This window comes from Suncus etruscus, chromosome 5 (assembly GCF_024139225.1).
Source record: "Suncus etruscus isolate mSunEtr1 chromosome 5, mSunEtr1.pri.cur, whole genome shotgun sequence".
Classification (NCBI taxonomy): Eukaryota; Metazoa; Chordata; class Mammalia; order Eulipotyphla; family Soricidae; genus Suncus; species Suncus etruscus.
This window is the reverse complement of record NC_064852.1, coordinates 81,886,442-81,914,036: the sequence shown is the minus strand read 5'-3', so window position 1 is coordinate 81,914,036 and position 27,595 is coordinate 81,886,442. Positions and strand designations below refer to the sequence as shown.

The window sequence follows — 27,595 nt, the reverse complement described above, 5'->3', positions numbered from 1 at the left end:
CATATAGATTCAATATAAATAAAATACAGCATCAAATTTATCATTTTATATAATTATCAAGCATTTTCTTTTAAAGAAAGTCTAATTAATTTTATTCAAAATTATTAAATGGCTATGGCAGGTTTAGAAAAATGATTTTTGAACTCTACATTAAAAATAATGTAATATGTATATATCATTTATCAAAATTAAATATTTTAGGTGAACAAGTGAGTGACATTTAGTAAATAAAAATGGATATGCAAACATCACATCTATAGCATACCCAAACATTTCATTACTTTTGTGACCATAAAGTGGTTAATCATGGTCGTATACAACTTTATAGTTATCACTCCCTAGTACAATTCAACCTTTTATTGTATTTCCCATTGTTTATTCATATTCATATAAACTCTTTATGTAGCTTCAAATAGAAATGCTCTTATTTTCTAAAACCTTAGAAAATGAGAGATATGCTCATCCACAGTATCCCAGTTACTTGTTGCTTCCCTATACATTCAATTATAACTCTGTTAGCTTGTTTCTACTACTTTGTCTTTTTTTTTGTCCTCCATAAGACAGGGAAATGATAAGGTGACTCATGTCCTACTGCTGAGCCAGAGCCAAATGCCTACTAAAGACCAGTAACAAGTACCCAAAACCACAGGTGCCAGTAACAGTCATCTCTGAAGGAAACAAATTTATTAGATAATGGTAGGCCTTACACAGCAGATAAATAATAAGTGACTTAAAGCAGCAGGGGCTTGTGTAAGTAGTAGCTGGAGGCTAGGAATTTAGCTTCTCTGTCTTCTTTTGAAGTCATTGTTGAAGTAGAGTTGGCTGAAGATAAATTTCATTAGATTCTATTAATGTCAATCAAACCTTAAATTAAAAAAATATTTTAGGGACTAGCACAGCAGATTAGACATTGCCTTGCTTTCAGCCAACCCCGGTTCTATTCCCAGCAATTCATATGATCCCCAAGCCTGCCAGAAATGATTTCTGAATGCAGAATATATATATATATATATATATATATATATATATTTCTGAATGCAGTTATATATATATATAACTATATATATATAACTATATATATATATATATATAGTTAGAAAATATTTGGATGAGGTTGTCAATCCAGAGAACTTTACATAGTGTGGTTTTGTTTTGTGTTTAAATTCAAGTCTTGAAAACAGTTATTCCCTACAGCCTTCTCTCTGATTTTCTGCCTAATTACCAAACTACTCAATTGTCTGGAGTTGGCTTTTGAGAAAATAATCTCTAGTTGAGAAGCACTGCTGTTGGAATGTTAAAATAGAATTCATTCTAAGCTTAAGATCATATTCCATGGTGTCTCTTCAATCTTTTTTATTAATATAGTCTACTTTACAAAATATACTTTAAATAATTTTGTTAATTTCCATGGAACAGAGAGAATTATAGAGTACAGCCAAAAAGCAGGAACAACAAAAACAAACAAACCTAAAAAGTCCATTGCCATTTATCTCCTTTGTTCATTGTTTGCTTCTTTCTTCTTCTTCTTCTTTTTTTTTTTTTAACAAAACAATTTTAGTCTAAGGAGGTCCTCTTCTAGTTTCAGATGGGAACTTCAGCAAGATAGGTTTGGTCACAGAAGTTGTTACTCTTAATCTCCCTTAAACAAATAATCTGATTATAATCTAGACATTCGTTCTCCTGTTGCCTGATAGCCCAACTTTTATGCAGCTACATCCTGCAAGCAATGAAGCTTGTGTTTCACAACTGCCATTGACATATTGTAACCCTTTTTCAGAAATCAGACTAATGCTTTACCATTTTGAGTTTTCTGAATTCAAAACCAAAACTTAATAAAAATAACCAAAAACTTTGCTACCAGAAGATGACCTGACTTATATATTTACAAAAGGGACAATGTAATTTAGCCAGTAATTGACAAGCCTGGTTAAAATTTACCCGGTTTTACAGAGCAGAAGTCTTCCACACACCAAAAAAAAAAAAAAAACAAAAACAAAAAAACAAAAAACACCACCGGGAAAGTAAAGGATCCTGATCCTGAGCAAAGTCTAGAGTTGATCCCAGGACAGTATGCTCCAGGGACGGAGAAACCCCATATCTCTTAGGCCAAGTGAATTCCTTTTCTAATGACCCCAATATTTACTGTGCCAGGGCAGGAGGGAAAAAACAAATACAAAAAAGCACAAAACCTTGGTTATTTTTATATAAATATATATATTACCTTCATTTATTATTGTTATTATTATTTTTGATTTACCTATCTATTTTGGTTGATTTCTCTGTTTGGGTGCGATTATTGAAAGTGTTGTCCCCAATTATACTTACTTTTTTTTCTCTCTTCCTTTCTTCTCTTTCGGTATGTGCTATGCCATGTTTCTCAATTCAAGACCATGGCGTGATTTTTGTTTGTCTGTTTTTGTTTTTGTTTTTGTTGGTTTGTTTGTTTTGTCGGTTCTTTGAGGTGCTTATCGATATAGCTGGAGCCCTCACTGGATATTTGATACTTCTTTTGGTACTAGTGGAGTGTTTCACCTTCTTTTTCTCCATCTCCCAAATTGATGATGAGAGCCTTTAGAAGGACTCCGCCCATTTTCGGGGTATTAGACTCTTACCCCAGTTTATCACTTTTCTCTTTTTCAAACAAAACCACGCAACTTGAACTAGCTAGTCCTGCCTCCAGTTAGAGGGGGAAATAAGGGAGGTATCAAGACCAAACAGGTGCAAGACTACTAAGTAGTGGGTTGGATACAGAGGGGACCACATATTCTAGCCGCCCTGGGGGGAGGGAAAAGGAAATGGGAGGTAGGACAGAAACGGAGATGTAGGGAGGACAATTTGGCGATGGGAATCCCCCTGATTTTATGTAAATATGTACCTAAAATATTACTGTCAACAATATGTAAGCCTCTATGATCAAAATAAAAATTATATTAAAAAAATTTACCCGGTTTTATTTAGAGTATGTAAATCTTCGTGTCTGGCATCCATCCCCATTGAGCTTTCTTATCTCTAGGTGATATACTTCTTAAAATGGTCCTGGCACTCTTGGTGCTAAGAGCACCTATATATTGCATTATAATAATACACAGGAATTCCAGTATTTGTGCAACTACAGTGTTGGTCCAAGTAAAGTTCTTTCTGGTTTTCTCATTGTAAGATACTGAAAACCGGGCCCGGAGAGATAGCACAGCGGTGTTTGCCTTGCAAGCAGCCAATCCAACCGAAGGTAGTTGGTTCGAATCCCGGTGTCCCATATGGTCCCCCGTGCCTGCCAGGAGCTATTTCTGAGCAGACAGCCAGGAGTAACCCCTGAGCACCACCGGGTCCAAAAACCAAAAAAAAAAAAAAAAAGTACTGAAAACCAAGTTTTAAGTTACTTTTATTTTAAATATTCATTATACCTCTTCATAAAAGTGTTGATTTTTATAAATTAATCTGTATAGTATAAGAAGTGGAAGTGCTTTTTTATTTACTTGTTTATTTATTCTGCAGTATGGCATGCAACTGTACCAGAATTACATGCATCCATATCAAGGTAGAAGTGGTTGCAGTTCTCAGAGTATATCACCCATGGTAAGGATTGTTTCAGAACCTATATTTTTGTCTTATATTTATATTATCTTAATTGAAAATTATATCACATTAAGTTTACATTATAATAATATTGCTTATCTTCTGTCAATGAAGTAAATTTGTTCATTGCCATCATGCTATCACAAAATCTTGATAGATTTATTCTATATATTATAGGAACCTATTGATAATATTGGAATAGAGAATATATATAAAGTACATTAGGATACATACATTAATGAAAATATTTAGATAATTAAAAAAGATTTCTGTGAATTCTTCATTAATATATTTAAGGAATAAATCTTGATTAGAGGACCCGGAGAGATAGCACAGCGGCGTTTGCCTTGCAAGCAGCTGATCCAGGACCGAAGGTGGTTGGTTCGCATCCTGGTGTCCCATATGGTACCCCGTGCCTGCCAGGAGCTATTTCTGAGCAGACAGCCAGGAGTAACCCCTGAGCACTGCCAGGTGTGGCCCAAACCCCCCCCCCAAAAAAAAAATCTTGATTAGGTAACTATCTCCTAGAATGTTTTTTGGGGGATTATAAATATTTTCTTAGTAAATGTTTTTTATAAACCATTTTTAATTTTAATGGTAGTTATCATGTTTGTATAGTCTAATAGAAAGATGTCAGTGGTTTTGGATTTACTTTATTTTTAATTTAAGCACTGTGGTTCCAAAATTGTTCATGATTGAGTTTAGTCAAGCAGTGTATACTTCCCTTCACCATTGCATGTTCCTTCTTCCTGCCTGGCTATGGTAGACATTTCACTTTTCTTTCTCTCTCCCTCTATCTCTTTTTCTCTTTCCTCCCATTTTTCTTTTTTAACACTTCTGTTTTCACTATTAATAATTAATAATAGGTATCATATACTTATCCCCTTTCAGCACCACATTTTTATACAGTGATCAGTCCCAACTATCATTGTTATAGTGGACCCTTCTCTACCAAAACCAGAGCACATTTCCGGCTCTTTGTCACAAACTTATTGCTATGGACTGGACTTCCTGTCCCTCATTTCCTTTGTCTCTGAATATTATTACCATATGATCTTTTATTTTTCTTATATCCCACAAATGAGTGATATTCTCTGACTATCCTTTTCCCTCTGGCTTATTTCACTAAGCATAATAATCCATATCTATTCATGTATTAGAATATTTTATGACTTCATTTTTTCTAACAGCTGCATAGTATTCCATTGTGTAGATGTATCATAGTTTCTCTAGCCATTCCTCTGTTCTTGGACACTTGGGTTGTTTCCCGGTTCTGGCTATTGTAAATAGTGCTGTAATGAACATAGGAGTGCACAAGGCTTTTCTACATGGTAAGTTTGGGCTCCTAGGGTATACCATAGGAGTGATATTGCTGGATCACATGGAAGCTCAATTTCTAATATTATGAGAAATATCCATATTGTTTTCCAAAAAGATTAAACTAGTCTACATTCCCATCAGCAGTGAATGAGAGTTTCTTTTTCCCTGCATCCACACTAATACTAGTTCTTGTTCTTTCTGATATGTGTCATTTTTTGTGGTGTGAGATGATACCTCGTTGTTGTTTTAATTTGCATCTCTTTGATGATTAGTGATATGGAACATTATTCATTTAAATTTGGTTTGGAAACCACAACTTTTAATCTTTGGACCTACTCTCAGTTGATATTCTAGCATACTCCAGGAGTGCATGGGGACCATTCAGTGCTGAAGATTTTACTAGGACCTCAGATAATTTTATTTCCCTAGGTCTGCATTATACACATGTGAGATCTATTGTATCTTGTTTTCTAACTATTAAACATTTTAAATTCTAAATCTATAAACACTACTATTTCTGAGAAACCCAAAATGCTACACATCAAGTGTAAGCCATATGTTACATTAAGTCTAGCGTGATATGTACCTGGAATATTACTGTGAACGATATATAAGCCACTATAATTAAAATAAAAATAATATTTAAAAAATAGAAAAGTCTAGCGTGGCTTTTTAGATTTATTTAATGTGAATGTTTATTTACACACACATATAGATGCCTTCTCCTTACCCTGTCACCTAACTAGTTTCCTTTGCATTAACTCAAGAAATTTATTTTTGAACTTAAAGTTTGTTCTATTTTCTTTTGGGATTCTAACTATTGAGTATTTTTGGAATTCACACTTATGTGTCCATGTTATAAATCAGCTAACATGCTGCATTTCTATTTGAGTTAAAAATAGCCTCTTCATGGTGAGAATAAGGAGGTACATTTCCTTACCTAATGTAATGTAACAGATAAAACGCTTAGTTCCAGGAATGAGGCATGAAATAATGCTGATTATGAAACCTGATATACTAATGTGGAACAAGATTTCCAATTCTGCAGTTGTGTTGCTTTAAGTTATGGATGAATAACTATTCATCTTTGTACGATGTTGCTTTTATTTAAGCCCCCATAATAAGAAATTATGGGATGCAATTAATTTTTATAAACAATCATACTTAAGATTTTTTTCTTTTACTTTTTGTTGGGGGGGAGCACACCTGGTGATGCTCAAGGGTCATTCCTGGCAATGCTCGCAGACTCTATGGGATGCTGGAGATTAATCTGGCTTAGTTGCATGAAAGACACCCTACCCTTGTGCTATTACTCTGGCCCCATGTACTTACACTTTTTCACTATTTAGGAAATTTATCCTTTTCTTTCAATCTTTATATGTAAAATGAAAATGAATTTTATTATATCATTTATTTTCTCAATCCTAAATTTATTTTAGTTTTGGATATTATTAGGATAAGCAATATATTTGAAAATAGTTATTGTTTGGTGTCCTATTAAGTATAGAACAACATCACTATAAACAAAGTACTTTCTAATTCCATCATATGTATCATTATTGACTCCTTCCTTTTAAAGAGTCCTACTATTGGGGCCAGCACTATAGTACAGTATACAAGACACTTGCCTATCTGAATTCAATCACTGGAACCTCATGTTGTCTTCTAAGCTCTTCCAGAAATGTTCCCTAAGCAAAGTCAAAAGTAAGCCCTGAACACCATTTCTATGGCTCTCAAACCAAAAGCAAACAAAACGGTGTCTGTATATTGATAAAATTTTGACCATTCTTGTAACTTTTCTTAACAAACCATTAATAGAAGTTACTCCCAATACGATGGAAAAACAGATTTGTAGGTGCCTTCATGCTGAGGGCATGTCTGTGTAACATTTGTTTATAATCAGACTCGCCCCACACACCCCATATCATACTCTAGGTTCTGTCAGCTGTATCTCTGAGCATAGCCAGATGTGGCCCAAAACCCTAATAAAAATAAGTAGAATAAAATTAAGGCCAGAATTCTAATAATAGTAATAATATTGATCTTGGCTCATTAAGCGGTAGGAAAATAGATATTTGCAAATTCTTGTCATTCTTCACTTTTGAATCTCAATTAGACATTTCAAATTGCAGTTTCTTTCCTATGTCTCATAGTCTATGATACAGAGAAGTAGTAAATTGAGCCTTGTCATTCCATTACTATGAACTTTTCATGTCCTTAGTTGAGTCATTGGTGTCCTGCAATGTAAAATAAGAAGTTTTCATAATCTCCCAAACTACTGCCAACTCTTATATCCTGTGACTCAGTAAGAAGCTCATAAGATTACTATCAGAGAAGATTCTGTACCCTCATGCAGGTTTATCTAAATCTGAAATGGAGTGACAAAAAGTGTCTGGTTAATATCTGCTACCTTGCCAAATTGCCTATGAAATATTTTATTTCTAAGTCTCATTAAGAGCTATTGGATCTGATCTCAGAAGGCTTGGATAATAGGGTATACCCAGGTTTTTTCTTTCTAAACAAGGGAGGCATGCTATAAAAGTGGGGACCCTTTTGTTAGCGTTCTCCCTGTTTATTTCACCAGAAGGAAGATCTAGAAAAGGGAACAAATATTTGAGAAAGTCACTGATTCTGAATATTATCAACATTACCTTTATATGTGAAAGAAATTGAGCTGAAAATGACCTCTAGTTCACATTAGATTCTGCTTCACTTACATTTCTTTGTCCACCAAGGTAAACTATTAATTTTTCATCTACCATCTGCCATTCCAACAGAAAACCCTTGCTATATACCCATGCTTCTCCCCAGTGTCATTAATATAACAAGTGAAAATACTTACTTGTATTATAGTGTTCCTACTTATGTCAAGTAATTATAGTACTTGAGATTTTATTTTATCTTCAGCACTTTCATTTTGTAGGAAAAAAAAATGGGGATGTGGATAACAGAACAGGAACAACTGGTTATGCTTATTTTTCTTTCCTAATCGTATTTTTATGCTATCAGGGCCTTGTGATAACAGAGCCCATCTTGGCATATGATAGTAGAGATATTATAAGGATAAAGCTATCATTATGATTGAGATTAGTTACTCTGTGGTTTGGGCAGGTGGAGGCTTTTCATTAATGTCAGCAAAGCAAAAGTATATCCAACTGGTCCACAGCCCGGCACAGAAGATCACGGGGTGAGAAGGGCAAAGTAAGGTGTGACAGCAAATAGAGATTACAGAGACAGCATCTGTCTGGAAAGAGCAGCTGTCAGTTATAAAGACTCCTTTAACAAATGAAAGATTGCATGCTGGATGTCTAGAAATAAAGATGAACCATAATATGATTGTGGATCACTACAGCATGGTCTAAAGAAATAATAAATGCTAATAAAGTGAATGTGTCATGCACTGATAAACTAGCCTTCTCTGTGTATGTGTGTGTGTTTGTGTGAAGGGAGAGAGAGAGAGAGAGAGAGAGAGAGAGAGAGAGAGAGAGAGAGAGAGAGAGAGAGAGAGAGAGAGAAAATGAGAACATGTGAAAGATGCATGAGGTTTTGTTTTAAACCTTAATTGGACTATATATGTTCCATCCATTTGTGGATTACCAAATTCAAATGGAGAGGTAAAGTGATCTGAAACCACATGTCTCTGGCTCCTACTTTCCATTAAACTCCCTTTCTGGTTGAAATACATTTTCTTTGTTTAGATTTTTTTTTACCAGTGGGGAATAACTATTAAGTGTTTTTTTTCCCTTGAAGTTCTTGATTTCTCTCTTTGGTGAATTCTAATTCTTATAAACTGAGTGAAAGCTAACTGGATATTTTGAAATTTTTATTTTATTTTTTCAGGATGTATAACTCATTGCAAAGTGGCACAATTTTAAATGATAATAGCAAAGTAAATTTTGAGTCAAAAATCCTAAAAATAGGGTCCAGTCTTGGGCTATATCTTTACTATCAGGGAACACAAATACAATTTTAATTGATAGAATGTGAACTTATTTCCTTACTTGTTTTAACTTATTATTGTAATATTTGTTGTAAGAGTTCCCCTTCTATATTAGCTATTTTGTCATTCACTTATTTTTGAATCTTATTTTACCACATTCATAAATGATAAAATTTTTACTTTAATTTATATAAATTTTGATATTGTAGAATTATTTCAACTATTGTTTCATTTTCTAAGTAAGATTATAGCTAGTGTGATGAACGTTTTGATGATAGACTGTTGTTTTGGCCCTATTATAAAGTACAAGTATTATTTCTTTGTAAAGAAGTGATAAAGAAACAGCCTTTGTGTATCTTGATTGAATCTTCTAAGAAATGCTTCTTAAATTAGATGGTTTGCTATTTAAAGGTCAATTGATGAATCTTAAAGCATAATAGAAAGATGGTTTCAGAAGTAGTGAATCTTTCTTAACCACAGGAAGCCTTATTTCTTTTTAAGTTGGTATTGTTCCTTATAGAGAGAATATAAATGACAAAATGTTTTAGGAGAAAGACATGCTTACTTTGAGGACTTTTATTGCTTTACTCCACACTTAATTCAGTGACCTTAATAAACAGCTATGTTACTTATTTAACCAAATAGTTTATAGCACCTTTATCTCTTGTAATTTTAATAGCTTTCTTTCTAGCAACCTTTGCAATCACAATCTAGAGTGAATGTAATGTATTACAAGCGAAGCACTAAAAATATCTTGAACAATATTTTCACGGAAAAATATGCATTTCTTTCCAGAGAAGTATATCAGAGAATTCCCTGGTTGCAATGGACTTTTCAGGCCAGAAAAGTAGAGTTATCGAAAATCCCACTGAAGCCCTGTCAGTGGCAGTTGAAGAAGGACTTGCTTGGAGGGTATAAAAAGCTTCACATTCTTCACATGCTTGCAATTTTTAATGTCTTTCACCTTAAAAGTTTACATATGTCTGCCCATTCCTTGTGCAGAAAAAAGGATGTTTACGTCTGGGTACTCATGGTAGCCCCACTGCCTCTTCACAGAGCTCTGCCACAAACATGGGTATGTTTGTATATGTTCATTGTGACTGAATAGATAGATGTGCCCTTGGATATATCTCTGAGTTGTCCTGATCGAATGGACAGGCAATTAAGATGTCATTTTAAACAGAACGCTTTATTTCCCTCTTTTATTTCCTTCAGCTATCCACCAGTCTCAGCCATGGTTTCACCACAAAATTTCTAGAGATGAAGCTCAACGATTAATTATTCAGCAAGGACTTGTAGATGGGTAAGTTTAATTTTCAGTGGGAGTGATGCTCTTTTTTCTGTGATCAGCAATTTCTTATTTAATTTACACAAAGAGATTTGATTGAGCTTATCATAAAACTAATTGGGCTATGGGTGAGTTTACCCCAGCACTGTCCTTACACCATGTTCACTTGGTATAATAATTTTTCATAAATAGAGAGCTATATAGTGTACATATATTAGCCAGTAATCTAACAACACCCTTGCTGCAAAAAAACTAACAATTCAAATATCAATCGATAAGGGAGGTAAGACAGGGAAAACTGCCATTTTGCGATGTTAACATTTTAGCCTGAAATTGTTTTTAATTCCCAAGTAAAGAATTTTAACATATGATTCCAAGGTATTCCATGGCATTATCTTATATGTTACATAATCTTATTTTTAATTGTAGTAAGTATTAAGTAAAGAACTGTTCTTAAATATGTTTTTTTAATATTTTATTTAGTTATCATGATTTGCAAAGATGTACTAGTTTGCTTGATTCAACTCCAACCAAAACCATGGTCAGTATCCCCTCACCAGTAGGAAGCCAACATTTCCTCCACCCTACTATTCTAACATATTTCGTCCACATTTTTTTAATTTTCTGTTTGAAAGCCATCTTTTAAATTTCTGGGTTTTTTTTTTTAATTTCTATTAAACTAATAAAAACCTATGAAAAAAGCCTCTTGACTGTTTCTCCTATTCTTTAGAAAAGATTTATAAGATATACATATCTTATAAAGAAATCTAAAAATTAAATTTAACTGAAAATTGTCTTCATTTTTAAATTAGTATTTTAGATAATGTTTCTAATGCTAGTGGAATTTTCTAGTTAAATGAAATTAAAATTAAAAATTGTTTGAGGTTTCACGAAGAAATGAGACTAACATTAACTTACGCAAGTGGCACAGATTAAGTAATAATCTTCTTTAAGTATTTCAAGGTGATTTATATTTACATTTAGAATTAATTGATTTTGATACGAAATCATATTAATAGAAAGTCAATATTGGATTGGAGTCATAGTACAATGTGTAGTGATCTTACTTTGAATGTGGCAAACCCCAGGTTCCTTGCTCAGCACTACATTTGGTCATTCCCCAAGCCCTGACCAGGAATGATCCCCAAAGGAATAGTCTTTAGTATGCCCTGAATGCTGCTGGTGTGACTAAAAAAATAAAAGAAGAAGAAAATAGCATTTCACTATAGCAAACTTTTAGATAGGTATTTGAATGATCCATAGAATTTCAATGTGATGTTACCCTCCTCCAAAACACTATAATAATGGTTAAAATGGTTGTGTTATAATACAGTGTATTATATTATGTTTCTAAGCACAGTGTTTGAAAATATGTGTAAAACAATTCTTATTTTTTATATTAAAATATGTGTAGGTGGTGTAATTGGATGGATGTGATGATTCCAGTTGGTCCACTAGGTGGTAGTGCTGTTCTACCTGGGAGTGATGTGATAGTTGCACCAATTTAAATTTACCAATGAAATTTTGGAAACATCTAGTCATATAAAGTTGGAATCTCACTCTGCACTAATGAAATGGATAATATCATTATATATCAGTGATGACTCAGATTTAGTTACTTGTTTTCCCAGTCACAGTGAAATTAGAATCACCATGAGAGACTGTGTATATACTCTGTTCACATAAGGAAATAACTTTGCACTGTCTTGCCAACAAATTAGAATTCATGCCTCAGAACATTTTTCTGCTAGATCATAAGGCCTTGTCTCATTTTTATCGATTAATATTAAACTTTTTAACTATTCTTCTAGATTGAAATCCATGTCATTTGAGTGTTTTTTTTTGTTTTGTTTTGTTTTGTTTTACTTAAAACTTTAAGCTCAAGCATTTAATAAATTATTTTAGGACTGATTTAGAATGAATTTCTTATTTTCTGTTACATATTTAATAGTTAGAACCTAATGAAAAGGAAAAGGAGAATCTAGAGTAGATGAGGGGTTTGGAATTATTTCATTCTTCAGTATTCTTACTAAGGCCTAATAACATAACCCAGAGAGTATTGATATACTAATTCTTTATTCTCCTCAATAGATTTTTATGGGAATACTAATATCCCAGAAGGAAAAAGGACACTTAACTCATTATTAATTTTTGCATAGCATTATATTTGCTATCCTAAATAAATGATCTGATATATATTTATGCTAATGAAATTATCAGTGATGTTACATTCATGTGTAAGATTTTATACTATATAGTCTGCATGTCAGAGAGCCCCATCATTGACTAAACACTAAAAGAAGACTCTAACTCTTAACAACATTTATGAATATTCTTCCTGGATTTGTTATGTGCTGTATTTTTATGAAACCTATGAATAAATATAGAAGCATATTAAAACTCCTTCTCTCTTTTTAGTGTTTTCTTGGTTCGGGATAGTCAGAGTAACCCCAAAACTTTTGTACTATCAATGAGTCATGGACAAAAAATAAAGCACTTTCAGATTATACCAGTAAGTAATTTGTGATTTCATACTCATATATTTATACATATTCTTAGTGCATGAATTTAGGAATGCTTTAGTTTACTGTGTCTCTTTTATCAAATACAATATAGGAGTTTGTATGTACTTTCAATTAGAGTTAAGATTAGCAAGAATGGTTTTATGAACCTGAATAAATATAAGAAATACCAGAATTGTTGGTTATTTTTTTTTTCTCATAAAATATGATTTAGCAATATTGCATAGATTCCCATGACACTGATTGTTAAAAACTATAAATATTATTTCTCAATTATATCAGTGGTTATTTACAAATCGGTTTTCTTCTTTAGCAAAAAATTTAGTCATTATGACTCTAAAACTAAAGATCTTTTAAATTATTCTGAATAAATTTAAAGTTTTTCATTCTAGGTGCTTTTATTATTTTTCATATGTGTGTGTCTATATAATTATGCATGTATATGATATATACATAAATATGTTAGAAGAGCATAGTATAGAATAGAAATTCAGTCTACTATCAGAAAAGTATTTATAAGATGTATACATAAAAATGCATGTTAGAAAAGCATAGTATAGAATAGAAATTCAGAGTACTATCAGAAAAGTGTCATATGCAATGCCTAAATTTCTGGTGTTTTATTTCAGATTTCAGATGTCCCCATAACACTCTTTGGATAAACTAATATCCATATAAAGTCTCTTCCCTATTTTATTTATTAAGAGAGCAATTCCTGTAAAATATAATTATTTAATGATACATTTACTTTCCTTCTCACAAAACAGATAACATTCTATTACTAAAATATTTAATTGTTTCAAAGTCAATTTAATGATACAATTTATTGATACACATTTTAATGCTAAATCAAATTATTAAGATAATATTAGGAAGTTAATTTTTATATAATGGAGTATTAAAACATTATTAGTTTTTCACTGAATAGTGAAAATATATCACCGTATATTGAAAAATAGAACACTCAAATTTCAGAGATTTGGGAGAGTTGAGAAAGAAAAATAAATCTACAGCTTTTCCTAGAATGAAATATTTTTTTAAAATATTAATAGATTTATGGGGCTAGAGCGATAGCACAGCAGTAGGGCATTTACCTAGCATGAGGCTGACCCAGTACAAACCTGGATTCAATCCCTGGCATCCCATATGATCCCCTGAGCCAGAAGTGATTTCTGAGTGCAGAGCCAGGAGTAACCAACCCCTGAGCATCATGCATGTGGCCCAAAAACCAATATATATTAATAGATTTACATAAAAAAGTCATTATTCTTTTTTCTAGCCATCATTTTTCTAAACTTGTCAGTAATAAAGATACAATATGCTATAGAACATGGTAATTTCATTTGAGTATTTTGACCTTCATACGAGTTTGCTGTTTTTGGTTTTCAGGTAGAAGATGATGGTGAAATGTTCCACACCCTAGATGAAGGCCATACAAGATTTACAGATCTAATCCAGCTGGTAGAATTCTATCAGCTCAATAAAGGTGTTCTTCCTTGCAAGCTGAAACATTATTGTGCCCGAATTGCTCTTTAGCAAAGCCAAAAGTGACTTGTTAAACTGTTGAAGGAAAAAGGACTCAAGCAAATGAAAAAAGAATGACCACAAATAAAAGTGGAATTATTGCCATAGTGAAAAGAATCTGTTTCACCTACAGATTACAAATATGGTTTGAGCATTATATAGAAGCAAAGATTTGGATTTCCATTTCATCATTTAAATTTTCTTAGTTAAAATTAAACCTCAGAAAAAATGATGTGGTGTATTCTTGTGTGATTTTACATTACTATGATATTTTCTTCAGATGAGTAAATTTTAATCATCTTTATGTCATTAAGGACATTGGAGTTCTCAATTGAAAAATAATGTGAAAATTAGAGGTTCAGAATGAATTATTTGCAGACCAGATTTTAATTGCAAAATGTTTTTGTAATTTAAAAAAATGATAAATAGTTGAGTTACCAATTACAAGCAGCTACCTACAACCTAGAAATAAAATTTAAAATTACACTGAATTATATTTTTTCTGAATTTATTACAACCTTAGAACTAAATCATATTTTGAAGTAGCAGCTTAAAAATTATTTTGACATATATTGCATTTTTTCAAAATGACTTTTACTATTAAATTATTAATTTACTGTAATAATTACACTGGTATTGTACCTATTAGTGGTAACTTACTCGTTGCATTTTTGTCCATTTAATAATTGACTGGAACTACTTGTTTTGAAGAAAATGATCAAAATTTGCACATGCTGCCTTGAAGCAGATCATCTATGACAGTGTGGCATTGTCTCCTTAATAGTTCATGATTTTTTTTTCAGGTTTTATCCAAGGCTGCAAATTTTAGAAGACTCTGTGTTCAGATTCTTTTACTGTTGGATTATTGACCAAATACAAGAAAAATCAAAGATTGAAAATCTATGAAAATGCTAACAGGCAATCTACTTTATTCTCCTTGTCACCCAGCTTCCTTCCATAGTTTTTCTTTTTTTCTTTCTTTCTTTCTTTTTTAAGTGTTTTTTTTTTTACCGTGGCAGCATCGATATGGAAGCCAAAGATTTTGGAAATGTGAGAAAGTAACCTCCCTTATAGTTTAATACCATCTGAAATTCTATTATTCTATTTTCTTACTCTGTGGGAAGATATTCATTGTTTTAAAAGAAAAATAAGAAAAAACATCAGATATACATATTAAAATCATATTCAATATTGCCCATCTCTAATTAATTTATGCAAATTTTGATAAAGTTGAGAAAAAATTAAAAGAATTTTGTTTGTTTTTAGGCCACACCCAGCAAAACTCAGGTTACCCATCCCCCAGTTACTCATGACTCTGCACTCAGTAATTACTCCTGGTGGTGCTCAGGGGACTATATGGTATGCTGGGATTGAACCCTAGTTGGCCACTTGCAAGGCATGTGCCCTACCCAATCTACTATTGCTCTGAACCCTAAAACATATTTTTAAATGCATACTTTAATTTTAAAGGAAATTGCATTTTTAAATATTTTAAATATTTAAATGAAATACAAATAAATCATTTGTTAGTGAAAAATAATTATTGGTGGAAATTTTAAAGTATTCATTTGTTTAGCCAATGCAAACTTAATTTTTAAACCTCTAAAATTTAGAATCTAAATCTGATGTAAAATATTGATCTTCTATATTAGAGGACTCATAAGACCTCTAAGTGAAAGGGTTAAGTGATAAGCACACTTGCTCCTTAAGAAAAAGATTTGAGTATTTCTGATTTCTTTCTGACTTATCAAAGTACTTTTTGTCCTGAATTAAAATGCATTTTCTCATTTTGTGCCCAACTCAGTTTAATAATATCATATAATGTAACATTTTTAATCATAGTCTTATAAATTGACCAACATGTGCTTGTCTTTGTTATTTGTATCTTTAACTTCACTGAAAATCTAAATTTATTATTGTGGATCCCAGATTTTGTATGTAATTGCTTACTTTGATCTGAAAGCATGAGCCAAGAAAAATTAATAAGGAAAGGTTAGTATTATCATTCCTGATTCCTTCTGATAAAAGGTTTTGAATGTGTGAGTGTGTGTAAATCTAATATAAAATTAAATGAGAATGTTGCATATCTTCAGAGTTAGAAGAGTATTAAAATGGATTTTCAAAAAAATGTGAATTTATTTGGCTTATAACTTATTTCAGTTTAGATAACTTTTGCTACCTTTGCCATTTTGCTTAGGGATTACTACAACAAATGGATTCAATTTTCTCTGGTGACATTTTGTTGATAGTATACATCACTCTCTTATGGGAGGTGGTCATGGTAATAGTATAATGAGACTATGGAACAAAAGTACCCATATACACCAGATACATGTTTTCTTCCTCTTGCATAGTAAGAATACAAAATGAAATTTTGGATTCACATATTTTATACTCTCAAATAGCAGTGATTAATACAATAGAATGAGAAATACAGAAAACTAACTCTACCAGAAAATATAGAAAATGAGCTGATGTAGGAAAATGAAAAAATACAATGTGAGCGGTGATCTTTAAAATTAGAAGACCTTCAGTTCTCTTAGTCAAACACTCAAAGTAGATTCTGCTCCCTTTACTCTTATAATATTAGCAATCAGATTAGGAACTGAAAACATGATTAACTTGTACACTTTTAAGTTTGCTTTAGCATTTTTGAAAGCCTGTTTTGTGAAAGATTTTTTTAGAGATTCAAAACTGAATAATAGGTATTGATTTATATAAGTGTGTGTGTGTGTGTGTGTGTTCTAAGTCAAGCTGGTGTTATAAATAGGAAAAAGACATTAGTTATACTTGTTGAAAGTGGCAGGAATACAGTGAGTCTTAGAGATCTATAGGATATGTATTTAACAAAACTTTGGATAACTATCGAGTGTCATCAAAGTGGCAATGAAAAGTGCTATAGCAAGGGCATGATTGAATTCCACTTGTTCAGTAAATGATAGTTTTACTTTATAGCAAGTATTCATCAATATTCATGTCTATATATTCAAGCATGTACTGCAATACTTAGCAAAATGGCTAAAAATTTAGTTAAGGAAAGTCATATTCTGGTAAATTAATGTGTCACCACTTTAAATATTTGTGTGGTTGTAATTAGGAAAGGACTTTGTCTTTTAATTTCTCTCTTGCATCTTGGAAATTATTTCTCAGAAATTTTGATTGAATGAAACAATGTAAGTACCTTGAAGATGCCTTGATTAGAAGAGTAAGTGTATAAGATGAACTAGAATGTCAAAGAGATACTAAAGAATCCATCTAGGTAACATCAAAAGTTGACAGAATTTAGCTCAGTGGTAGAACATATCCTTTACAATGCATGGGTTCAGCATTAAACATCAAATAAAGTGGTTATGGTGACAATCAGGATAGAGACTGAGTGCCCTAGAATTAAAAATAATTCTATAGAAAGGGATATACTAGTAATTGACAAGGAGAAAGAAGACAAAATTTAAGTTTAAGGCCAGGGAAAAAAGGGAGATGTGGATAATTATGATGGTGAAAAACATATTTTAAACAACTTGAACAGAATTCTTTTTGTGAGTGAAAAATTATCTTTTAGACAAGTTAGTCTTGAAAGCTTGATACTAAAAGTCGTTAAATACAAACAACTACAGTTTGCCTAGAAAAATTCTCATGGAATTATAGAGGAGAGGTAGTGAGAGAATGAAAGTGCCTAGCAAGATGGTGGGGGTTGAAAAGGTCTCCCACCATCTTGAAATAACGGAAAAATGGGTGTTGAGAAAGGTCAGAGATCATCTGACAAAACAACTCTTAAGAACATGAACTTAGAGTATATGTGTTTTAGGCATTGATTCCTCTGAAATTTACATCTAACCTAGTTCCATCATACCAAACTTGAAATCAAAACTCAAGTACAGAAACTTGGAGGAGTGTTGTAGAAAGATTGGGGCAAAGATCATACCTCACATCTAGGTTTAGAGGCTATGTCTGAGTAAAATATAAATTAATCAAAGTTGAACAGAATAAGAAATTCAAACCGTAATTCAAATATTTTTTGATTGAGGAATTAACTTACCAGGAGGATATATATTTTGTTTTACACAAAGCAAATTTGATGGTTTTAAGCGAATATAGTTTCTGCAATCATTTAAGAAAAACAAGGTAGGAGCGGTACGGTAGTGGTATGGCGTTTGCCTTGTACGCAGCTGACCTAGGACAGCCCGTGGTTTGATTCCCTGGTGTCCCATATGATCCCCCAAACTAGGAGCTTTTTCAGAGTGCATAGCCAGGAGTAACCCCAGAGTGTCACCAGGTGTGGCCCCAAAACCAAAGTAAAATAAAATAAAAAACAAAAAGTCTCCCTCCTTTAGTAACATTAGCAGAAAACTTTAATCACTTTGTCACCATACTGTTAAATCTATCTTTTTGCAATCACCATTTATCTGCTTGATGTTACTTGATATTACTGACATCTCTATCATAAGTTGTGAAGTCATATGAAAGATTTTTCAAATATTTCTATTAGCTATTTCAGTGACATCGGTGCTAATGACAACCCTGTTCTTGTTTTAGTTTCTCCCTTAGTTTTCATGCTGATATTTTTATTTTTATTTTTCCTAGCTTGGGTGTTTTGCCTTGGTCTTTATTTTTACAGACTTCTAATATCAATACAACCTTGAAATACTATTATTCAAATCTAAGAATAGTCTTAATTCTCTTCTTTTACTGCACCCTTAATACTCATTTATGTTTATGGTTTCACGTTCATTTTTTGTTTGATTATAGTGAGGTACATGGTTCTAATAGTGTTAAAACTTATGGTATTGGTGTAATAAGACATTGCATACAATTACCATCCACGTGCTCAAGACCCTCCACCACTAGGTCCTTATATTATTGCTAATCCAGTTGCATTCCTGAGTAGACTTTTGAAAGTACTTCCTTTGCCTTTATTCCACATTTACTACACTCCCCAAATTCTACATTTACTACACTCTATAGTGAGGGTTTTCTTTCAAAAACACTATTTGATTGTAGTATCTTTCTACATAAAAGCTTCAGTGACTTCCGATTGCCCTTGAAGCAAACTATTCTTCCTAAAATGGCTATGGGCTTTCAGGCTTTGACCTTTGTATTTGTAGCATCATCTTTAGCCATTCTCTGTTACAATTTATTTTCTGTCCTATTCTGTTCTGACACATTTTGGACTTTTGCACAGAAAATTTTCTTTAATGTTTTTGTTTTGTTTTGGGTGATACTTTGAGAACAAATGGTGTTGGGTATTGAATCTAGGATTCCTGCATCCAAATTATGCATTCCATTTCTTACCTTTATTTTGAATACATTCCTTTACCCTTCTGTAAAACTTAGTTTATCCTATTTCGTTGAGAGCCAATATAATGTATCTCTTTTTTGGGAAAGAAGTAAGGTTTTCAGTAACCCATTGTTTCTGTTATGATCATTGCAACACTGTTAAAATATTATTAATAGTTTTTCTACGTTAAATATAAGTTTCAGACAATGAATCACTATATTTTTCAAATTTCTAGTCTCAGAACATAACAGATTGCCTAAAGCCCTATTAAATGAACTCAATAGAAATTTGGGTTTGTTTGGTTGGTTGGTTGGTTTTGGAGCCACACCCTGTGACACCCTGGGGTTGCTCCTGGCTATGTGCTCAGAAATCACTCCTGGCTTGGGGAACTTATATGCGCTGCTGGGGGATCAAACCGAGATCCGTCCTAGGTTTACACATTCAAGGCAAACACCCTACCACTTACACCACTGCTGCAGTCCCTCAATAGAGATTTGTTTAATGAATTAATATAGCAATGGATAGGAACAGAATAAGGTAGTTCTGGAACTTTTTATTCTGGATTTCTGGTGAAATCGTATAAGGTAATAATTCCAGAGCTTTATAAATATAAAATAGCTATGTTTGAATATATCTATATGTATACACTTATGTGCATATAGCTTTAAAAATTATAGCATAAAATCTGAATTTAGGTAGGCTGTGATCATTCACTTAATATTGTTCCAATGATTTTTATCTTGCTTTTTGCTTTTTTTTTTTAATAAAAAATGTATTCTTATTTGAAAAGTGCAACAGTGAATTTTATGATAACTACATGCCGTCCAGTGGTCGGCAACCTTGTTTTTCAACTGAGCCAAATCTCGCCAAAACCACGATTGAATTTTATTTTGAGAGCCACACAGGGCGCGCACTGACAGAGGCTAGGACCAGAGTCCTGACTCCTGGAGCAGCCGTCCGGGACACAGAAGAGACAAATTAAAAGTGTAAAGCCACATGTGGCTCAAGAGCCGCAGGTTGCCGACCACTGTAGGCTAGACCATCTAGAGTACCAGATTTAATTCTGCACTCACCTTTCTTAAAAAAAAGCATAAAAGGGGAAGGCTTATGGCTTTTTCTGGAATGCTTTTAGGAGACCCTCCGTCTCCCTCTCTAATACAGGAGCTTCCATGATTTAGTTGCCCTTTTCCCCAAATAAAGCCTAATAATTAATAAAATAATCATATTGTGAAAAATATCTTAATCACGATATTCATTCCAATAGAAAAAGTAATGGAATCAACTGCAAATGAGAATATATGTAGCCTATAAACATTAAAAGATAGTGAGGCTCATTAGCATTCAAAAACAAATTTAAATTTTCATTAGATTCTGGTATTTGTCTAGTAGATAAATTAAATACTAGCAATGAAGTGGGGTAAATTAAGTATCCAGGATCTTTGAATATGGCTCAGTGATAGAATGCATATCATATGTGTGGTCTCAATCTAGATCCCAGTACTATCTTGTATCACTGTAGAGTTGATCCTTAGCATCCTAGCCAAGTGTGAGCATCCTAGCCAAGTGTGAGACCACCAATGTACCACAACTGTGTTGTGAAAACCCTAAGTAAAAGAAAAGGGGTGAGGGAATTATATATTAATTCTCTTAGTATATTATACATACTAAGATATTATTAGTGGATGTTTAAGTGCTATCTTATTTTCAAGAAGAAATTTATTTCAATTTTTAAAATAAATCAATTTAATTTGATTAATTGACATAACATGTTAGTTTTAAATGAATAGTATGGCAATTTTATATGTATTTTATGTGTGTGAATATATATTTACATATTACATATATTGCAAAGTGGTTATCCCAATAAACTTAGTTGATATCAGGTATCATAATTTAACTTTTTGTGATTAAAGCTTAAGAGTTCCTTGATAAACTTTTAATATAGATGTGTAATTATTACCTACATTCATCATACTGTATATTATTTTCTAATGATTATCTTGCTGGTTTTTTTTTAATCCCCACCATCCCTTCATCACTGGCAATTACCAATACATTTTCTGTATCTTATTTTGTTTGATTCTGTATGTTGAGACTATGCATTATTTTGTATTTTAGTTTCCTTCTATTAGTGAAGCAAAATAGGTTTTGAGAGAAATTTAGAAAAATGTGAGGGGAGAAAGAGAGAGATAAGTGTTCAAGAAAGAAAAGGGCTTTGGGGAGCAGGGAATAGCTTTTGGGTGGAGGTATATACAATTTCTCCAAATTGTCTTAGCCTTGAACTCTTGGTATACATAATTGTTGCAACAGGGAAAGCCTTCCACAGTTGATGGTCCTTTTATATTCTTATCATGACCTTTAAACTGTCCTCTGCCTTTTGTATTTCTCAGAGGGTCTCAGTTTCTGCATTTGAGTTTTTGCTACAGCTTCTTCATTTTTTAGGATTTCAAGTTTTACATTTTAGTGGGATGTGTTCTTGATGTCTTTTGGCTATTTCAGGGTGGGGCAATTTCTTAAGTTTTATTATTTCTGAAAAGATCATTACTTTGACCCTCCTATCACCACACTTCCCCCCAGAGATTTCACTCCCTTAAATTTTGCTAAGATGTATTGGGGTTAAGATGAAATCTCATGCTAACAGTATTAATATGGCACAAATAAAGGCTTATAGGATTGCACAGTTCTCAATCTGAAAACCAGATAGATAGATTTAAAAAAAATTACTCTAAAAGAAAAAAGTTTTCTCTGGCCCAGGGAGGGCAGAGTGTTTAAGAGAAGAAAAAAAAATTGCCATTGCATAAACTTTTGTTCTTTTCTTTTGCATTTTGATGACTGTGCTATAAAAGAAAACTATATTTCTCTTTTTCTGATCACCTGTGAAGACATGTTCAAAGTTAAGAGAAACAACTTAGCTTTTAAGTTTGGATTTACTTAAAAGAAGTTTCAAGTCCTCAATAAGTCATGGGTCACTTTATAGTCTGATCCACTCTCTCAGAGTCTGATCACTGGATGATGAAGTTAGAGCTCATGTTATTCTGGACAGATGAACCTAACTAGAAATTTCATTAAGTTTGATAGCAATGGGAGTGCTAAAGAAACTTCAAAAGGTCTAAAATTTTGGCAGTAGTTCATATGAAGGAGATTTATTTTTCCAGGTTTTTAGTAAAGAGTCAAGTTCATGATGAATTTTGGAGGTAATTCACTATTTGGATGAGGCAAAATAATTTTCCCATATCTTTTAATTCCCCCTTCACCACCCTAATTATAACACATTTGTTAATGTTTAGACTCTCTAAGTTTTAAAAAGGGCCTACTGTGCAACTAAGCTATAGGTTTTTGTTTTGTTTTGTTTTGTTTTTTGTTTTGTTTTTTTTTTTGTTTTATTTTTTTTGCATTTGGAGCTGTTCTGTACATGAAAAGACTACAGGCAATTGTGAGACCAAGACTAAGAAATTTCTTGACAAAATGTTTAAAATATCTTTTATAGAGTGTGATGGAAATTTCTCCACATTACATAATACTCTTACATTTTAGTTTTGCTGTAATTTACAGCAAAAGTTCCTTCATTTTAATGATAGTTGAAAATATTTATATGTAATAGAAATGTGACTTTCCTTTTTTTAGAAACTTATTCTATGTATAAAATTGATTAATGTTGTGTCCAGATGTGCTTGTCATTCATGTAGTTGCTCAACATTCATACAAGAATTATTTTGTTAGTTTTCACTTTGTGATTACTGTGGGCAACTGATCTATGTGAATGATATAATCAATGATTTCTATTGCTTATTTTTGGTTAAAGCATACAACCGCGAGACAGATCCCAAGAATGTTAAAAGAGTCCATTAATGGGTTCGAAAAGAGCCCACCTTCTCAAATAAAGACCACGAGCCTTCAGAGAATGTAATCAGCAGCGCAGGGTTTATTCATCCAGAGCTCTGGGGTCCACCATCTCCTGACGCAGCAGGTTCACCAGCGGACCCAGAGCCTTAGAAACCCAGGGCTTTTAGAGTAATCCATATGATAATAAGGTTTCAAACTTCAAACACGTCATTGGTTCACACAACTGTTACAATTCAAAAACAATAGTGCAAACAGAAAAAGGTGCAATTCCTTAACTATCCCAAATCCTCTTTAACGTCAGCCACCCTAGCCCCCTCCTGGTGGTCTGTAAAGATATGGCCTGTTCCCTCTATATGACTCTTGGGAGATTTCTGATCTGGCAGGGTGGAGGCCTTGTCTGCTTGGTAAGGCAGTTACAAGGGCTGACGGGGGTGGGGGGGTGGGGGGTGGGGGGGGGAGGAAGGGAGGGAGTCTGGTTTCTTATACTACTTTAGCTCAAAGCAGGCCAGTAACAGAAGTGAAGAATAACAATCTCTATCTCACTCTTATTCTATAGCCATTGCTCCATCCTATGTGTTCTTGAGTTATTAGTTATCACTTTAAATCATGTTTTTCAACTGCTAGTTACTCCTTCAGTGATGCATGTACACAAAAAGAGTAACCAGCAGTTGGAAACACATGCAGTCATCCCTTTTATTTATTTATTTTTTATATTTTTTGGTTTGGCAGCACTCAGGGATTACTCCTGGCTCTATGCTCAGAAATCATTCCTGGCAGGCTCAGGGACCATATGGGATACCAGGATTTGAACCACAAACTGTCTGCATGCAAGGCAAACACCTTACCTCCATGCTATCTCTCCGGCCCTTTCTAATACTCAAGGGCCATTTGCTATACCTTGGTCTCTCCCTCTTGTGACCGTCTAAGACATCTTGTTCTGGAATGCTCTTATGGTTATCTTGAGGGTCAGCTAGGGGAGGGGATGCGTCATGCCTGATTTTCTACCCCTAAGGTCTGGTTTCCAGAATTAACTGCTGCTTCAGGCCTAGTCTTTTTACTTTATAATGGCAGCCTGTAATATCAGTGCTTATGTCAACTAATCAACTCAAGAGTTTCTAAAAGCAAGCAAAAACAAGCCAGAAGCATGGTTAATTCTAATTAATAATTATGCCTATTATACCCAACTTGCCTTAGCTTATTCTCAGCCCTTACAAGAAAACATAATACAAAAATTTCATACCTGTAAACCATAATCAATATCAAAATTAGATGAAAACTCATAAAACTCAACAATACCTGATTAAAAATTGTAGAAAATTGGGCCGGAAAGGTGGTGCTAGAGGTAAGGTGTCTGCCTTGCAAGCGCTAGCATAGGATGAACCACGGTTTGATCCCCCTTTCCCCCATCCCATATGGTCCCCCCAAGCCAGGGGCAATTTCTGAGCGCATAGCCAGGAGTAATCCCTGAGCGTCAAACGGGTGTGGCCCAAAAACAAAAAAAAATGGTAGAAGATTGCAACAAATATTTCCTCAAACAGGACGTACAGATGACCTACGGATATATGAAAATATGAACATCATTATCTCTTTTATTAAGGATGCGGAGAAAAGGGAGTCAGTGCAGCCATTATGAAAAGCAGCTTAGAAATTCTTCAGAATATTAAGAACTGAAATACCATATGATCCATCTGTCCCCACTTTGAAATCTTTACTTCAAAACTAAAATCGCCAATAGAAATGGACATTTTCCCCCACTTTGCAGCATTATTCAAAATAATCAAGAATTATCACTTCTCGGCCTTTTGGCTAAGATCAAGTGCAAAATAATAAGAATTAAAAATATCCCAAATGTCTATCAAGACATTGTAAGATTAAAATGATGGAAAACTACCTAATTATAAAAAAGATAAAACTCCGTCATTTACAAAATAGTGGATGGATTTAGAGTTATGATTAGTGAAATGTCAGATGAAGAAATTAAAAAAAACTTTAATTTCACCATATGTGCAAGGTAATGAAACAACAAATAAAACATCAAAAAATTACATCAATAACAATTCTTAGATCTCTTAGACTAAAAAAACAAAATGTCACCAGAAGGAAAGTAAGTGGAAGTGAAAGTGTAGTAAATCATATTTAAAGAGTAAATTGTATGGTAAAAAGTGGAAACTAGGTTTTTAAGGCAAACATGTAGGCTGTATAGATTTTGATATACAATGTTGTATACTTGAAGTTATGTAATGTTATAAACTAATACATCAATGAGATATTTTTTGAAAATAAAGAATGAAAAATACCAAATAGAACTGATACACAGTATTATGGATGAAAGAGCTTCTAGAAAGAAAGGGAAGGAAAGAGAAAGAAGAAAGAGATACAGAGAAGGAAGGAAGAAGGAATAAAATAAGAAAAGTAGATTCTTACCTATGTCCAAAATGCATCTCTCCTGCTCTTACTCTTTTATAACCCCTTATCTCTAATACCTTTTCTTGGTTTCTCATAGAAAATAGCTTAGCCTTTTTGCTTTCTTGCCCTGTGTATCTTACCTTCTTTGTGCTTCTCAAAATTGTCTTTTACTCCAAGTCACAATTATTAACTTTAAGTTATTAAACCATAGCTTCCAAGTAAATATCCCAATCTTTGTTTGGTGACTCAGTTCTTAAAAGTCATCCATGAAGATTCTGGTTGATTGAAAACAAAGTAAATGATGATGAAGAAGATCACGAGTGGGAGAAAGACTGCTCTATTCACACTATTTCTTCCCAGTCTAACCATGATTTTGCTAAAATCTGTAGTAGTGTATATTTGACTAAATTGAAAACAATTTCATATATACTACATTTTTATTGTAGAAAATGAAGACAACAAAAATCTGACATCTGAATTTTTGATATCCACAAATTACACAGCATTTCTAACATTGATATGCGCAGTGTAGTGCATACAATTGTGTTGCCTTATAATGTTTTATATTAATTATCTGACATTTATTAAATATCACTTTATTTTGAGTCTCTGACTTTAAAATAAGAACCAAAATAATAGTGGTGGGACTAGAGAGCCAGAAAATTGCTCCCAGTGATGCTGAGCACAGTGGTTCTCAGAGGTCATTAGTTCAAAGGGTTAAACTCACACATAATGGCATATGCTCTGCCATTTGAACTACCAGCTAGAAACTGGGTATTTAATGTTAAACTTTAAATAATAATAGTTCTGTTTTTCTTGTGTACAGTTCCTAGAGATGGATCCTAGAAAAAATCCCAGGGAAATATTTTTTTTTTACTGGGCCACACCTGGCACTAGTCAGGGATTACTCCTGGCTCTACGCTCAGAAAATGCTCCTGGAAGACTCGTGGGAATCACGAGAAGCTGGGGATCAAACCCAGGTTTGTCCTGGTCCATCCCCATTCAGCAGCATGCAAGGGAAAAATCCTACTGCTATGCTATTACTCTGGCCCTATTTACCGACCTAGAATTACTATCTTGCAAATGTAAACTCGCTTTTAGTTGTCCCCTGTGCTGATAACAGTTTTGGAAGCTCTGTCTACAATCTGTGATTCCAGAGCTGTATATAATTTCTGGCTGCACTGTAGTTAAGTGTTTGTGAGCACCTCCACTAAATTTATGCAACCACTGGACTGTGCCATGTAAAAAAAAAAATGCTTGAGCACTATGACCAAGAAGTCTGACCTGAGGGGCCAGAGAGGTGGCAAAGTGGTAGGGCCTTTGCCTTCTATGCGGCTACGACAGATCAAGGTTCGATGCCACAGCATCCCATATGGTCCCCCAAGCCAGGAGTGATTTCTGAGCGCATAGCCAGAAGTAGCCCCTGAGTGTCACTGGATGTTTCCCTCTCCCCCCAATAAAGAAGTCTGACCTGTGATAAGTGCCCATGTGAACACCACAAGTGATATCTTGTAAGCATCACGACTGAATCAACACCACAGTTAAAGAGCATGACCCTGGTAGTTAAACATGTGTGCAAACAGACCATTTAAGAGTACAGGGCTCTGGAGAGATAGCACAGCGGCTTTTGCCTTGCAAGCAGCCGATCCAGGACCAAAGGTGGTTGGTTCAAATCCCGGTGTCCCATATGGTCCCCAGTGCCTGCCAGGAGCTATTTCTGAGCAGACAGCCAGGAGTAACCCCTGAGCAATGCCGGGTGTGGCCCAAAAACCAAAAAAAAAAAAAAAAGAGTACAGGGCTCAGGAACACTGGGGCTATCTTACTGTTAGGGTTCGTGAAGCCACAGGTGGAAGAGGTAGAAGCAGTCTGCCAAATAATATTGGGAGAGTGTTTTGCTTTAACCA

General features: G+C 33.6%; 1 protein-coding gene across 2 annotated transcripts in view; it reads left to right on the top strand.

The window, feature by feature from the left end:
- GRB14 (growth factor receptor bound protein 14) overlaps positions 1 to 14,399 on the top strand; it is a 193,046-nt gene extending 178,647 nt beyond the window's left edge. For both annotated transcript variants that reach the window (XM_049773783.1, XM_049773784.1), the window contains 6 exons: positions 3,493 to 3,573; positions 9,629 to 9,745; positions 9,836 to 9,908; positions 10,049 to 10,136; positions 12,540 to 12,633; positions 14,033 to 14,399. In XM_049773783.1, the coding sequence (XP_049629740.1) occupies positions 3,493 to 3,573; positions 9,629 to 9,745; positions 9,836 to 9,908; positions 10,049 to 10,136; positions 12,540 to 12,633; positions 14,033 to 14,179 (600 nt within the window). In that variant the 3' untranslated portion in view covers positions 14,180 to 14,399. The remainder of the gene's footprint in view (positions 1 to 3,492; positions 3,574 to 9,628; positions 9,746 to 9,835; positions 9,909 to 10,048; positions 10,137 to 12,539; positions 12,634 to 14,032) is intronic.
- Positions 14,400 to 27,595: the final 13,196 nt, after the last annotated feature.